This window comes from Cryptomeria japonica, chromosome 5 (genome assembly GCF_030272615.1).
Source record: "Cryptomeria japonica chromosome 5, Sugi_1.0, whole genome shotgun sequence".
NCBI lineage: Eukaryota > Viridiplantae > Streptophyta > Pinopsida > Cupressales > Cupressaceae > Cryptomeria > Cryptomeria japonica.
Window position 1 is genome coordinate 617,188,240 of NC_081409.1, and position 15,062 is coordinate 617,203,301.

General features: G+C 37.6%; 1 protein-coding gene across 4 annotated transcripts in view; it reads left to right on the forward strand.

Annotated features, from left to right (window-relative positions):
- LOC131063761 (uncharacterized) overlaps nt 1-15,062 on the forward strand; it is a 131,044-nt gene that overhangs the window by 55,273 nt on the left and 60,709 nt on the right. For 2 of the 4 annotated variants that reach the window (XM_057997672.2, XM_057997670.2), the window contains exons 2-4: nt 12,728-12,764; nt 13,048-13,284; nt 13,415-13,462. In XM_057997672.2, the coding sequence (XP_057853655.2) occupies nt 12,728-12,764; nt 13,048-13,284; nt 13,415-13,462 (322 nt within the window). Of the gene's footprint in view, nt 1-12,727; nt 12,765-13,047; nt 13,285-13,414; nt 13,463-13,830; nt 14,216-15,062 lie in introns of those variants that run through there. The other 2 variants (XM_057997671.2, XM_057997674.2) reach the window with 2 other exon arrangements.

The window sequence follows — 15,062 nt, forward strand, 5'->3', positions numbered from 1 at the left end:
TCAATGACAATCGCTCACCCCTTAAGTCGCACTTTTTTGGGGGCCAAAGGAAGTGACCAATCTCTTAAGTTGCACTTTCAGCATGGCAAAGGAAGTGTTCAATCCCTTAGGTCGCACTTTCAAAGGGTCAATGGAACCTAACATAATCCTTATGTTGCATTTTTCACATAGCAAAGGAAATTGCACAATTCCTTAAGTCGCTGATCTAGGCAATCAAAGGAAGCAATGGAAATGCTTAAGTCGCTCATTTGAGGGGTCAATGACAGTCCTCTAAAATGCAAACTTTCGCTGTCTTGATTTGACTTGCTCCAAGCCTCATGATAATTTCAACTTTAGCTCCCTTTCTTTGGAATGTTTGACCTCCAAAATCATCTTGCCTTAGCCAAATTTGCACCTCATTTCCATTAAAGAAAGCAAACGATATGAACCCTTGACTCTTCAAAATGCCGAATGTGAGGTCAACTCAAACTTATTCACTCTCGAAGGATCGCTCCTAACAATCTAACCTAACAAACCCTAAAATTGAAAACAAAAGAGGGCGTCCCCATTTGTGATGGGGCGATGTGTGAAATGGTCACAACAAAACCTTTTGCTCATTTCGTGGGCTTCGCATTTGCACTTGCAACTATGTTCCTAAGGACACTCTGTTTTAGCTAAAGAACACAGCTCCTACACTAACTTTCGGCTTCTCACATGCAACCAAAATATCCTCGAAAAATTTCCCACCATTGCCTCCAATATCATTGGCTTCTTCCATAAATGAAACTAGTACCACCTCATATGGACCAAAAGAGCAAGCCCATACCATGGGGCCTTGCATGCTTGGCCAATAACTCTTCAATCCAAAAATCAAAATCCCTGCCACAAATGAACAATTTTAAAAAGAGAAAGGAATGTAGTCACAAAACAAATGACGATATAATTCAATAAAAAACAAAGCCTTACCAAAGGCCTAATACTGCAACAAGATGGACCATGCAAAACACAATGGCCAACATTCACAAATAAAACTAAGAATGAGAAAGGAAGCAAGTGTGAAAGGAGCAATGGAGGATGACTCTTTGACTTCCCCACCAGATCTCTTCCCAACATTCACAAATAAAACTAAGAATGAGAAAGGAAGAAAGTGTGAAAGGAGCAATGGAGGATGGCTCTTTGACTTCCCCACCAGATCTCTTCCCAGCACCTTCTCTGTTGTATCTCTTTTTTAGGAACCAATCCTCCCCTTTTAAAGGTCTTCTCTTTCTTGCACATTTTTCAAGATAACCAAAAAGAAGTCTTAGCCAAAAATCTGACCTTAAGCATGTTTTCATCATTTATGTTTGATTCAAATAAAAAAATTGTCTCCATAGAGAGCCATACATGCATAATATACAGATCCTAGGATTACCAGATGAAAATTCTACCTCTAGGATAAAATCTGAACCCTCTAGGTCAATTTGTCAATCACCTTTTACAAATTGAAGAGCTAGCTAAAGAACTTGTAGATGAGAAAGGGTTATTTCTTTCCTTTTTGTGGTGTGTATCTCTTTTGGTGGGCAAGATTTGATCTTCTTTTTGCATTCTGCTCCAAAATTCTTGTAATTGGAATACATCTTACTTTGATTTGCTTGTTATCTGTTTAACAAATCCTTTTCCCACGTCACTTTTTGGTTTCTCTCGACATGCCTGATTCTCACTATCTTGTTGCCTTCTTGTAAATTACTTCTTTGCTCTTGCTTTTGCTTCACCCATTCTTTATACTTCTGCCTTTTGTAATGTCCCCTATTTATAAAGTGCCTTAAAATACTATAATTAGAGTTTTTCAGTTCTTAGGATAAGGGTTTAGGAATGTGCTTTAGCCTCTGCTGTGGTCAACCTGCAAAACAAGGTCAGAAGGATACTACAAATTACATAAAGAAGTGACCTAAGTAGAGCATAAAAGAGATTCATATGACAGAGTCATAATCTTATGATTGAGACAACCTCAACACTGTGTGCTATTATGCAGGGTTGATAGGGTGTCTTGATCAATTGTTCAAGCATAATCATGTAGGGTGTCTTATACAACAGTTCCCCTACTAATTATGATCATGTAGGGTGTCTTATATAACAGTTCCCCCACTCATTATGATCATGTAGGGTGTCTTATATAACAGTTCCCCCACTCATTATGATCATGTAGGGTGTCTTATAACAGTTCCCTTACTCAATATGATCATGTAGGGTGTCTTATAACAGTTCCCCTACTCATTATGATCATGTAGGGTGTCTTTCATACCAGTTCCCCTACTCATATGATCATGTAGGGTGTATTTCATAACAATTCCCCTACTCATATTATCAGTCTGGTTTATTCAGATTCTAAATGTTTGAATCGTAACCAGCATTCAGATGTATTACCAGTTGTTTGAATTATTATCAGAAGTTATTATCAATACTCAGATTATTACTAGCTAATTACTTTGTTACCAGTGCTAAAAATTATTATCAGTTATCTAATCTATTAACAGTATTAGAATGGTTATTAAACTCCAGTTTATCCATCAGCACTTTAACAGTTACAGAGAACTAGTAATTTTCAGATTATTCCTAGTTTTATTTTCAAGTGTCATTTGTTACCGTATATCAGTGATCATTCTAATATATATGAGTATTTAAAGGTTATTATTATCATTACTGGAATAACTTACTTATTATTTGCAGAAGTATTGGACCGATAATATACAGAGATTAATACGGTAGTTGCAGTATATGCAAGTTTTAAACATAAATACGTACCAGAATGTCTTAATGTCTTAAACATGGATATGATAGAGAGTCCCTTACTTATGGTCAGTTCAATCTGCTTATAGTAAACAATAACTGCGGTGAATATGAGAAGTTCTGCTGTTGATTTATCTATTATGGGACAGGAATCGTATTCGTGCCTTTCCTTTATATCTCTCAATGTGAGGAAAGGGTCACACTTCTTCATCATGTATGCCCTTTGGCAAGAGGCACACCCTTTCACCATTAGCACCCTTTGGAAGAGACACAACCTTTCACAATCAGATCTGCACTTCTTATTTAAATCAGATTTGCACTTTTGATTCCCAAATTATTCCCCTTTCAAATGAGGTTCACAACCCTTTCACCATTAGCCTACATTATTTCTGCCCTTTGAAAGGGACACAACCTTTCAAAATCATATCTGCACTTCTTATTTAAATCAGATTTGCACTTTTGATTCCCAAATTATTCCCCTTTCAAATGAGGTTCTCCTCTTCCTTTTATATCTCATGTTTGAGGGAGTCACAACTTTTCATTTTGTCTTTTGACCATTCATTAACTTAATTAAATTTTAATAATATTTAATTATATTCTTATATATATATATATATATATATATTTTAATATTTTAATTTTATTATTATTATTATTATTAATTATTAAATTCTATTTCAAAGTGGGGACATTACACCTTTGCCATACCTAAACTTGCTTGCCATTCTGATGACTAGTACAACTTTCAGTTTTATATTTTATGTATGAATTTGATGCTATGAAGTATGAACTATATCACTATCTACCATTAGTACCTTCATTTTTATTTTGTGTCCAGTATACTCCCTACATTGCTATTCTAAAAATATGAGCCTCATTTGCCCATAAAGGGATTCTACATTCGTATTTTATGAATATTGCAAGCCTTAAGAAGATGATCCGCAGTGTAAGAATTTGAACTAAAGCCCTATGATTTCTATAGTGAAACTTACTAGGGGACAGTCCAGGTTTAAGATAGCCATTGGACAAGCCCTAGAATGGCTTGGAAGGAAATTGAAAATAGATGTTTAAAATAAGCAAGTCAATTTTTTGTGAACAAGATATCAAGTTTCAACTGCTACTGTCATCCTTTATTTTTTCAATTTTTGTTCTAGCATATTTTGTTCCTAAATACTCAATTATGAAGAAAGGCTGCCTCTTTTTCTTACATAAAGAATCCAACGTTGACAGGAACTAAGTAATCTTGTGATACCTGTTGACGTGTCTAAGGTCGTGGAACTACGACTTCATCCGGCCAACGCAGAATAGAAATGCTAAGAATCCTATCCTCTCTTGAGATAAGGAAATCCCTAATGTTGTGTTAATTTTGATCAATGGGGATTACCTCAATGTTTCGGTTGTTAGGTCTTGACTGTGGGATAGCTTAGTAGATGATGTGTTTTGCTGGAAACACAAAGGGGACTTACGGTTAGACAGAATTGGTTTCGTACAGGTTCCCTGAAGTTTTACAGTCCTATATCATCTGATTTGCTTCTAATTGATATTATTTCAGCTTGACTGGCGGGTTTCTTTAATTAAAAAAAGGAAAAAAAGAGGATAAAGATAAAGAGTGAGTAAGAACAACTAACTAATTTAACTAAGACAACATATTTCAACACATGGACGGAAGTCTTAAAATAACTAGAAATTACTTTGCTAGCTAATTAGCACAACTAGGTAAAAACCAGTGCAATCATCGAAGGATTTTGAATTTTCAAGCTATTAGATACGAATGATAGACTCTTACACCCGTTCATCCAAATCTAATAACCAAACTTAGCACAAAAGGGGCTCAGACTAACCATGCAGAGGAAACAATAATCAACTATTTCCTAATGGTTGAACCAAGATTTTCCATCAAATACATGCATAAATAACTGTCTGAAAGTAAACACAGTTGCAGAAATACAAAATAAATGGAGAAGAGGACCATGCACTCACAGTAAAACAAACACAACTTTAACATCCATTAAATTCTTTATATATTTCGCCAGAGTTTTTGCAACAATCTTTGTTTTCTGCCTACAACAAAGGAGAAACTAACTCCTTTACATAGAACTCCCAAAAATGGATGAATGGCCAAGATTTAAACTTAAACAAGTGGGTTAGATTCATCCTTTATCAAAACTGCCCATAACCATAAATGGGAGGCAAAATATCAACAACAAAAAAAGAAGAAACAATAACTACCAAAAAGGTAATCAATAACTACCCAAAAAGCTGCTCCAAAAAGTGCACATGCACGGAGCTCAAGATTTACAACTGTTTTGGTAGTTAGGAATGAACTTTATGTCTGAAAAGTGTTTTTTAAGATTTAAAAAGAAACTTGTATTTTAGGAAAGCACTTTCTCCTTTCCTGCTGTGGACTCCTTTTCAATAAATTTGACCTCGTCGCGCAAGTACTCTCCCCAGATATCCCGATCGGCTACACGCTCTACCCGAACGTAATCTTGGAATCTCAGGCACAACTTGAACAGTTCGGTTGTTGGAGGCATAGGAGGATTAAACATTTTATAATGAATACCCTCTAGGAGGCTATCTACATTCTCCAGCTCCTCTCTCCAGTATGATCTATGATCCTCAAAGCATGATATATCTGCTTGTAGCCCACTAGCAAAATCCAGGTCCTCCATGGAGTAGGTGACCCTAGTTTTTAGCCTGTCCTCCCATTGTGGTCGTGCCTCATTGTCTATCATACTACTTTTTCAACCAGGAACCATTGATCTGAGGATCTTTTCACCAAGATCCTTCACATTTGACAAAGCATCATCGAACTTATCTTGCATTTTATTGATATCATCCATCATGTCGTTCTTCATGCTGAGAATCCAATACCATTCCTTGAAGGTATTGACATTACAAGGATCTAGGATAGTATCAAGTGTGGGGATTTGAGAGCAGGTCCAAAATAGAGCCCTTATGAGGGGTAATGCCTTGGCAATCGCCTCATGAGCGTTATAACATTCTTTCCTCAACTTACACATTTTGATAAGAGTGGATTCCCTATGGAGAGCCATTTCTCGCAGATCTTTGAAGATTTGCTCTCCCTTTTCCTTAATGCCTTGAATCCATTCCTTGATGGCTTTGGTGGTATCATGCACTTCGTCAAATTCAGCTATGGTCCTTTGTGTTAATGCTAATGGGGGATCATGGGATTCAGTGGCATGCTGTAGTGACCTCAACAGGTGATCAATATACCCCTCAACCTGCTCAGCACGAGCTCGATACATGTCTCTCTCAATGGTCATTTCGTCGAGCTATCTGAGCATATTCTGCACGAAATCTTTGAACTCTTCCCTTTCTTGCTCTTTGGTGGCTCACCCCATTGGGATGGTCGTAATACTATAATCGGCCAATGCAATCTGATCCGCTGGCTTATCTGTAGGTCGGGTAGCGATATGAATGGTGCAATTCCTCTGCTCATCCTTAGTGATCCTGGAGTAGGTCTTGGGCTTTTTCTTACCTTTGGACTTTATCTCTCCTATGCAAGAGAAGATATCCTCCAGGTTGATAGGTGGCTTGACGACTGCTTTCCGTTGTGTATGAGCAATTAACCAGTCTTGAGGGATGGTTTGTCCGGATGTTATTGCCAAATTACCACTCTGTTCCTTGGAGATTTCAACTAGGTCACTGCCTATCTGCAATTGATCGGTCATAGAAGGAACGAACGCAGTATCCAATCCCTTACTTATGGTTGAGTTTTCCCCTACCTTGTTGAACAATTGTCGGGTATCCCCTTGTGATGGTTGCTCTTTAGTTTTGTTGGGCTCCTGGGTCTCATCCCCCTTTTGTTCTCCCTCAATGGTGGTGTCATCTTTGCCACCGCTATTCAATTGTAATTCATGTAGACTTCCTTGTGTGAGCTCATGCTTACTAGCCTCTTGATTAGGTGCACTTCCTCCCCCCTCAACTTGATTTTCAGGTTCATCAGGGCCAACGATCTCTACCTCTGCATCTAGATCACCTTGTGCCGGAGGATTATTAGCCTCGAACACATCAACATCACTCTGGGAAGGCGGAGCAGGTATATAGTCAAGTTCAACTACATCATCCTTCGAACTAGGGTCTTTGGATGACGAATTGACTTTCGGCCTCCTGATAGGGATCTTTTCCCTTTTGGTCCTTTTTGATGTCCGAGTCCCTCTATTGGCTCTGGCTTTTTTCCTCTTCTTTCTAGGTTTCTTAACCTCTTCCTTTGGCACGCTCGAGGTTCCCTCATCCTTTGAAGACTGGGAATCGAGACTACCCATCAGATTATATGTGCATTGAGTCCCTTCATGGGTCAGTTTCTCAATTTGCTGGGATAACCAATGATCGATATACCTTCTTGGAGCCTCCATGACCGCCTCAAAATCAGTAATTGGATCTTGAGTCCAATCAATGCTTGGCAAGAGGTATTTAACTGCCTCAAATTCTTGGACTCGCAAGCAATTGCCATAATCTGTTACCTGATCTGGGACCCGACGATACTCATAAAGCCGCATTTGCTGCACACTTAGCCTAGAATACTCACGCCGTCGGACCTCATAGTCATCGGAACAGTTGCTCCAATAATCCTCAATTGATGCCTTTGCTTTGTAGCGCCTGCCATAGGCTCTCTTTGCCAAATTGTCATAATCGAAACACTTCCTCGGAAAATGTTCCTGTAGGCCATAGGATGCTAATTCAGCAAATGACTCATCAACTTGCACCGAATTTTTGAAATGCACATCGAGGGCACCCAAGATCATGGGGAAGGTGAATCCGGACTGTTTCTTATCTTTGAGTAAGCCGCCTGCTGGGTGTGCTTGTCTTGCGACTTCCATAAGGACTATTTTGTCTATCGGATAGCGTGGAAGTCGGAATGGTGCTCCCTCAAAGCCTGCTATCCTGAGGTAAGTGAACCTACGGAATTGGATAAACCATGCGCCATACTTCTGTATCAAAATGGTAGCTTGCTCTGAAAGCCTTATGTGCAATCCTCCTTGCATCAACCTGACTAGGTGCATTGTAAAGGCGTCATTGACACGCTAATACTAACCAATTGCGTAAGCAATGTTGTTCTTTTCTCTTTGAGCTATGTCATAGTAATGCAGTTGAGGGTAGCATTCATACACCTTTACCTGATTCGGCCCGTTCCCTATCTCACCTTTCTTGATTAACTCTGTCAGTGGCTGGTGTCGGGCAAACATGTAAATCAGGTAGGAAGTCATGGCAAAGTACTTCTTTTCTTCAAGCTCGACCAATTGTGTATGGATATTATCGCTGATGATTTGAGCCCAGTCGAACTTGGACTTCCCGGCAAAGACCTGTTCAGTAAAGTAGAACATCCATTCCTCAAAAAAATTGGATTGAGGGAGTCCCATAACCTAGCTGAGTAAGGTGACCATGTCGCCATACATTATAAAAATCACTTCTGGGGGTCTTTTTACTGATCCTAATGCTTGGGGGCCTCCTTTCCTTGTACCATTCTTCGTTTATCAACGTCTTGCATTTAGTAGGATTCATGTCATAAGCAACCTGCACCTCATCAATAGTTGTAGTGATAGGATTATCCGGAAATGGGATGTCAAATGCCTCCCCAATGGCCTCATGTGTGAAATCAGCTAGCACCATATTTTCTAGGACCACTAATCTGGTCTCTAGCTGATAATGTCTGGCAGCCTCAACTACTAGTTCATAATTTTGCATGCATGGAGGGAAACCTGCTGCCCGAGCAATACCACTCTCCATCATTCGCCTGGGCTTGCCATAGGCGTTAGGGGAGTATACCCTGTTTTTGAAATCCTGAATGTCTATGTGGCCCAAATCAGTATCACCTATGTTCTCCCATATGCTTTGGACTTTCGACTCCCTAACTCCTTTTTGGTATTGGTACTTCATTTTCTCGCATCTATGGGGAATGTCAGACTTGGAGACCCGAGATGTTCTGGTTGCACCAGGTGTCTTTGAGGATTCTACCGCCGGTCTAGGCATTTATCCTGCACAACCGGACACGGATTACAAGACGAGATGAAGGAAGTGAACGGGTTAGCCAAAACAGAGGATGATGCTAGCGTATAATGATCAATGGGAAAACCGAATTTGAAAAGAGTATGATGCTTCAATAAAAGAGCTTGATTAATTGGAAATGAAATGCTACTTGAAACAGGAAATTAAGCTGGCTCGGTTTAAAATTTACTACTTGGAGCGGGTTCCAAAAAGTGCCACTTCCAACCAATTATGATGATATGGGGAAATGTTCAATTTTACAGCTCAGGGCTCGGATGTTCTAATGATTGCCAATTTTCGCACTTGGAGAAGAGTTTTGCCTAAGTTCAATTTTTTTTTTTAGATATTCAAAATTTCTCTAAGTCTGAATTTTTTTCTACGGTCATTTTCCTGGCAGGTTTTGCTTTTGCACTATGTTTAATGCTTTGCTTGATATCTTTTAAAAAGAAAATTATGATCTACAAAATTTCACCATCTGATTAATTCTTCGATCCACTATTTAAGCATTATGACCAATTTTGCACAAATTAAATACTTACAGGAGAGAATTGAATCGTACCTGGCGAATTGCCCAATCGATGAACGAACTTCGGCCGAAAACGACCCTCTACAAATTGGAATTCTTGGAATTTCGGAGACTTAGGCGATTTTGCAAAGTGCAACACCTTTCGCGACTTTGGACAACAAGGGTTTTGCAAACTTTGAAAGATCAACGTCGCCCTTCCATTCTTCCTAACTTACGTTTTTGCTTCAAGAGGGCTTTTGAAAAAATGTTTAATAGCTCCATGATTTTGGATGTTGGGCGATTTTCGGGGCTGAGGAGACAAATGCAAACCTATAAAATGCCTTACCTACAACTCGCACGATTCTCTGTTTGCCCAATTTTCAGGCTGGAGGAAATAAATGTAAATCTTAAGACACCGCCTGGGCTTTTCATTTCGCGACTTCCACTCCCTTTGCCCATTTTCGGGCTAAGAGATGAAATGCAAACTAAAAAAAAAAAATGACTCTTTATAATTTTTGGGCAAAACGAACCCTTTGCAAGCGCTTTCTAAACTGTGACCCGCGATTTTCTCTTGTATTGTGTGATTTCACTTAACTTGTTTTTGGGTTGAAACGAACTTTTGAAAACTTTAACGCCTTATGTGTATTGCGCGATTTTCCTTGTTTGTCCAATTTCGGGCCCAAAGGATGAAATGTAAACCTCATTCAAGTTAAAAAACGCCCTTTATAACTCATGCAATTTTCCTTGTTTGCCCAATTTCGGGCCCAAACAATCTTTTGCAAACTTTACGATTTTAACTTTCACACCATCTTTGTGTTTTTCGGCTACAAGGCGATTTTTGAAAGTTGATTTTAACGTTAAACACCCTTTATGACTTTTTTTTGGGTTGGAAGGACCATTTGCAAACTTCAAAAACGCCTTTTTTTATTTTCGGGTAAAAAGCTCCTTTTGCGAAATGTTTTAAGTGACACATTACTTCATGACTTACGTGATTTTCACCCTTTTTGCCCAATTTCGGGGTGAAAAGACTTTTTGCAAGCATTTTAAAGTTTTAACGTTTTCTCCCTATTAGGCGATTTTCGGGGCAAGATGGGCATTTTGAAAAGTTTTAAAATTTTAAAGCTTCCCTTCGTGCTTGAAGTTCAGCGTGAAGAGGCCTTTTGAAAAGTTTTATTTTTAAAATGCCTTCGCTAACTTCCCATTTTCGGGCTAGAATCATTTTTTGCAAACGTTAAAATTAAACTACCTTTTTACGTGGTTTTTAAAATTCGGGCAAAAAGGACGTTATGAAAAGTCCTAAGCTTAACGCCTTCCAACTGCACCTCATGATTTTGGATGTTTGCCCATTTTCGGGCCGAAATGACTTTTCGCAAAGTTTAGCTCAATGCCCTTTTGAAATATTGGCATTTTCGGGCTAGAAGGCGATTTTGGAAAGCCTAATAAAGACAAATTCGGCCTAAAAGGCCATTTTGCAAACGCATGGACAACTGACATTCTTGTCTACTTAGCCGACTTTCAAGCTTATGCTAAAACTAGTCTCCCTTGGAAGAAATCTTGAACATTTCAGATTGCTAGACTCTCTGCAAATTAACCCCCTGGCCTTGCGACTTAAAACTTACGGACGCCCCAAAACTTAATGGTTGCATAGCTGATGATTCAATCCTCTTATCCCGGAGGGGATCATTGCTGACCCCCCTACGAACTCCTCAAGACTGGAATAAATGGGCAGGCTTAATTTCCTGTAGGATCACTGCTTCACTACTACCTGCTGGATCCCAAAATGGCGGATAAAAATTCAAAATCCTACACCAGGCGAGACGAAGACTAGAAAAGAAACGAGGGGGACTCTGTCGGCAACAGGGAGTGTGTGCAACGCACAACAATACCTTAAGAGGGCTATGTATATTTGTCTCAATATCGTGTTTATTGATTAAGGGTGAAGAGGTTTTATAGGGATTCTCAAGCCCAGTTACAACAAAGCATCAGCTAAAGAACAACTGACCATCAACATATGAGAAGTAAAAGAAAAGGAGTTTAAGAATAAGAGATAGAATAGAAACCAAAAAACACAAACCTATAGACAAGCTACAACTTCCTCAAGGCCTCAGTGGTCTTTAGCTCCTCATTATGTTGCTATTTTGCCTTGGGTGCAGATATAATCTGTCATTTTTTCTTTGAAGAGACAAAGTAGAACCAATGCTTTTGTCAATGGACAAAGTAACAAATGCTTTCCACTTTCAATTTTGTCTTTTATTTTTTTCTGTCACTCTAATGTATTCCTTTTTTCACTGATTATTGTTGCTCTTGTTAGTTATTGTCTATCATTTAGTGCTTTAGTGGCTTAGCCTCACAAGACGAAATGCTACTATTGAAGAATAGTGGAATAATTTCAATTGAAGAATAGTGGAATAATTTCAAAATTTAGATGAAGTTAACAAATAGTGTGAACTCCATGAACAAGAATAATGAAAAACAACCAAAGCCATCAGCCAATACTTTAAATTAAGCAAGGGACTCTCACTTCAATCTGATAATTCACATTGAAGTTCTTTGCTAAGTTGTCCTATTCTTGCTCATTTAGTAAAGGATTTATAAGCTTCATAATATTGTCCTTTGCTGAATCAAAAGGTTCTTGGTGATTGTATTACCAATGTACATTGTGTAAAGATCATGCAAGGAAAGCTTTACAATTTATGTGAATATTTGTTTTATAGGTCTGATAGACAAGGTTGGTCATAGAGGATGTGCAGAAATCATTGCGTGTTTCATTTATTATTATTTTTTCTTTGCAAGTTATGCAAAACACTTTGTAAAGGTCCATATTCTATGTCAATATGATTCTAAAGTGAATAAGGGAAAATAAGGAATCATTCACTGAAAAGTGAAAACTGTTGCCTTAGAATCTTCACTAGCATTGGTTTAAGAAATTTACATGAGTGCTTGCTGGATAAGGCCAAGGACATGCGAAGAACCTGACAACTGGGTATACAGAGTGAGCTCAGCTAATCTAACTTACTCCCTATCACTTAAGACTCCAGTGAATGGGACCAAGTATATATGCCAAGAGTGATATATTTACAAGATAAAAAAATAGATACAAGGAGAGGAACTCATCAAAATCATTCACTAAGACAAAGAAATCGCATATCGATCACATAATAAAAAGAGGCATTTACTTCAAGAAGTTTACCAACACTTGGTTTAAGCTGTATAAAATTAGCAGGTCTATTTAGTTTTTTCTCTTTGAATTAATTTTGAGGTTCAAATATGCCACATTGGTTTTTATCTGAAGCCTTGTGCTTTTTAACAACCATAGTGACTCAACTATTAAAGTACTTGTTTCTTCATAGTATAACACATTTCTGCTAGTTGGTAATTGGAATGCAGTTAACTTTGTGATCAATGCTGTAGAGAAATAATTTGATAATTAGTAATTACTCATCATTTTCTTGTGGCTTATGTGTACAGTTATGATTACTCAGGATATGGAGCTTCTTCTGGGAAGGTAACCATAAAACACATCATGGCCAGAGAAATTGGATCCCCTCATTGAGACTGTGTGGGGGAAGATGATCAATACTACCAAGTTTTTCTTTCTCTTTAAGTTGGGGATTTCATTATACTTGCAACTTCATTGCTGGGGTCAATATCAGTGACAAATTCAAGCCATTGATGATTCTTATTTTACTTAAGTCAGCTTAGTCTTCTGTATTTGTCAATACATTTTGGATGTTTTCATGCTCAATATAGAGGGTAAGCTTATTTGTAGCATTTGTTACAATGTGCAGGCAACTGAGTTCAATACTTATGCTGACATAGAAGCAGTATACCACTGTTTGAAGAGAGACTATGGAATAAGACAGGAAGACTTGATTTTGTATGGCCAGTCTGTTGGAAGTGGGCCAACATTACATTTGGCCTCCCGTTTACCAAACTTGAGGGCTGTTGTTCTTCACAGTGCCATTCTATCGGGCATCCGTGTACTATACCCTGTCAAAAGGACATTTTGGTTTGACATCTTCAAAGTAAGTTCCGGGCACTCAAAATTGTAAGTTGTATGCATTTAAAATGTTATTTAATGCCTCTGTACAAATGAATTAGTTAGATTTCAAATCAGTGCAGCAGTTTTGAATGGGGCTAATTCTGTATGTGCAGAATATTAATAAGATTCAACATGTCAAATGCTCAGTACTTGTTATGCACGTAAGTCACTTTCTCGATATGGTATAAATATTTTTGAAATCAAGATTCCAATCACTAGTGGTGTCTGATTGAAAATGATACCCTTCATTTGAATCTAGTAGTGTACTAAATATCACTTCTTCCTAGCCCTATTCTGTTTTTCTGCTCTATCGGCATTAGAATGTTTTTATGTATTGCATTGTCAACTTTGAATGCATTGTTTAAGTTTAGCTCTCTTTGGAAAAATATTGCAGCATTAGCCTTTTAAGTACAAATTGCTAGGTTACTTTTCCATGATGATGGCTATGTGCATCATGATTTACACATTTCTTGGTTCATGCCAGTAGTTGATTGCCTTATCATTATATTGTCGGTTGCCTTAAAAACAGAAAGTAAACAAATTATTGTTTTTCAAATCTTGAAAATTCTTGAAGAATGGAGTCATATAATGAAGGTACTATGAGAAAGTAATTAGGGAAAGAGGAAAGCTAGGAGGAGGGAAGATGTTCAGTGGCATCCATTCACAAAGTTGATTAAATCTTTCCTGACTGCAAATAAGCAAAGCCTGAGGGGATTCTATATTGAGATTTACTAATGTCTCTCTTATTTTGTCATTTAGACTCTGAAAAGTTAATATATTTATCAATTTGACAACAAGATTGTCTATCTTTGTTTTCACAAGGTTAGGTTCTTCAAACCTACCCATCATCAAGGCTGTTGTAACATTTCATATTTGAAGCGAATTTGATGAATGAGAAACCCATACATTTTCTTGGCAGGGTTTTCATAATCTAAGTCTTTGTGACCAATGCTTGTTCTATCTTGAATAAGAAAATCCTTGCCTTTGCTCAAACAAAATATTGTAGAATAATCAATTTATTAGTTATTCTTGCATTCTTTCTAGCAAATAAAAGTATTTTCTAAATAGCCAATTTTTCTTTTTTTTCTTTTTCCAATGGACTCCAATAGGATAACCAGTTTGATATGTTTTGAGAAATGTTATTGCATTTTTTCTAGCAAACAAAAGTATTTTTCGAGATAGTCAAAAATGTTTTTTTTAATTCAAATTACTTCATTCAACTGGAGTTATATTATTTTCTAGATGCAATTCACATCATACCTTCTCAATCCTGAGGCTTTTGGTTCCCAAAAGCTCTATAAGTGAAACAATAAAAGATACCTTCGTTAGTTCTAATGGTGGGAATTTGATTGTTGGAGTTTAATGTTCCTATCCAGGTTTGTTTTGGAGTTTATTACTTGTTGTTAGCTTCTTTTTGTTTCTTTGCTAAACCAGACTAAGTTGTAGCCCCACTTGATCAATAAACTGAGCCATATGAACTCCCCATTGCAACCAAATAAAACATAGCACATATTTCCATAACAACATATGCAAATAAGAAAAACAAAGCATTCGTTAACAAGACATCTACCATCATTGATATATATTATATACCTAACAATGGAAATGAAGTTAATACATTTATTATGCGGATAAGCAAAATATAGCATTCATTAACAAAACATTTATTATTATTTAGATCTGCCTAGAAGTGGAAATTAAGTTTACAAAGACAAATGACAACAAGAGAAACTAGAATCAGAAAAAGGAAACTCCATTGTT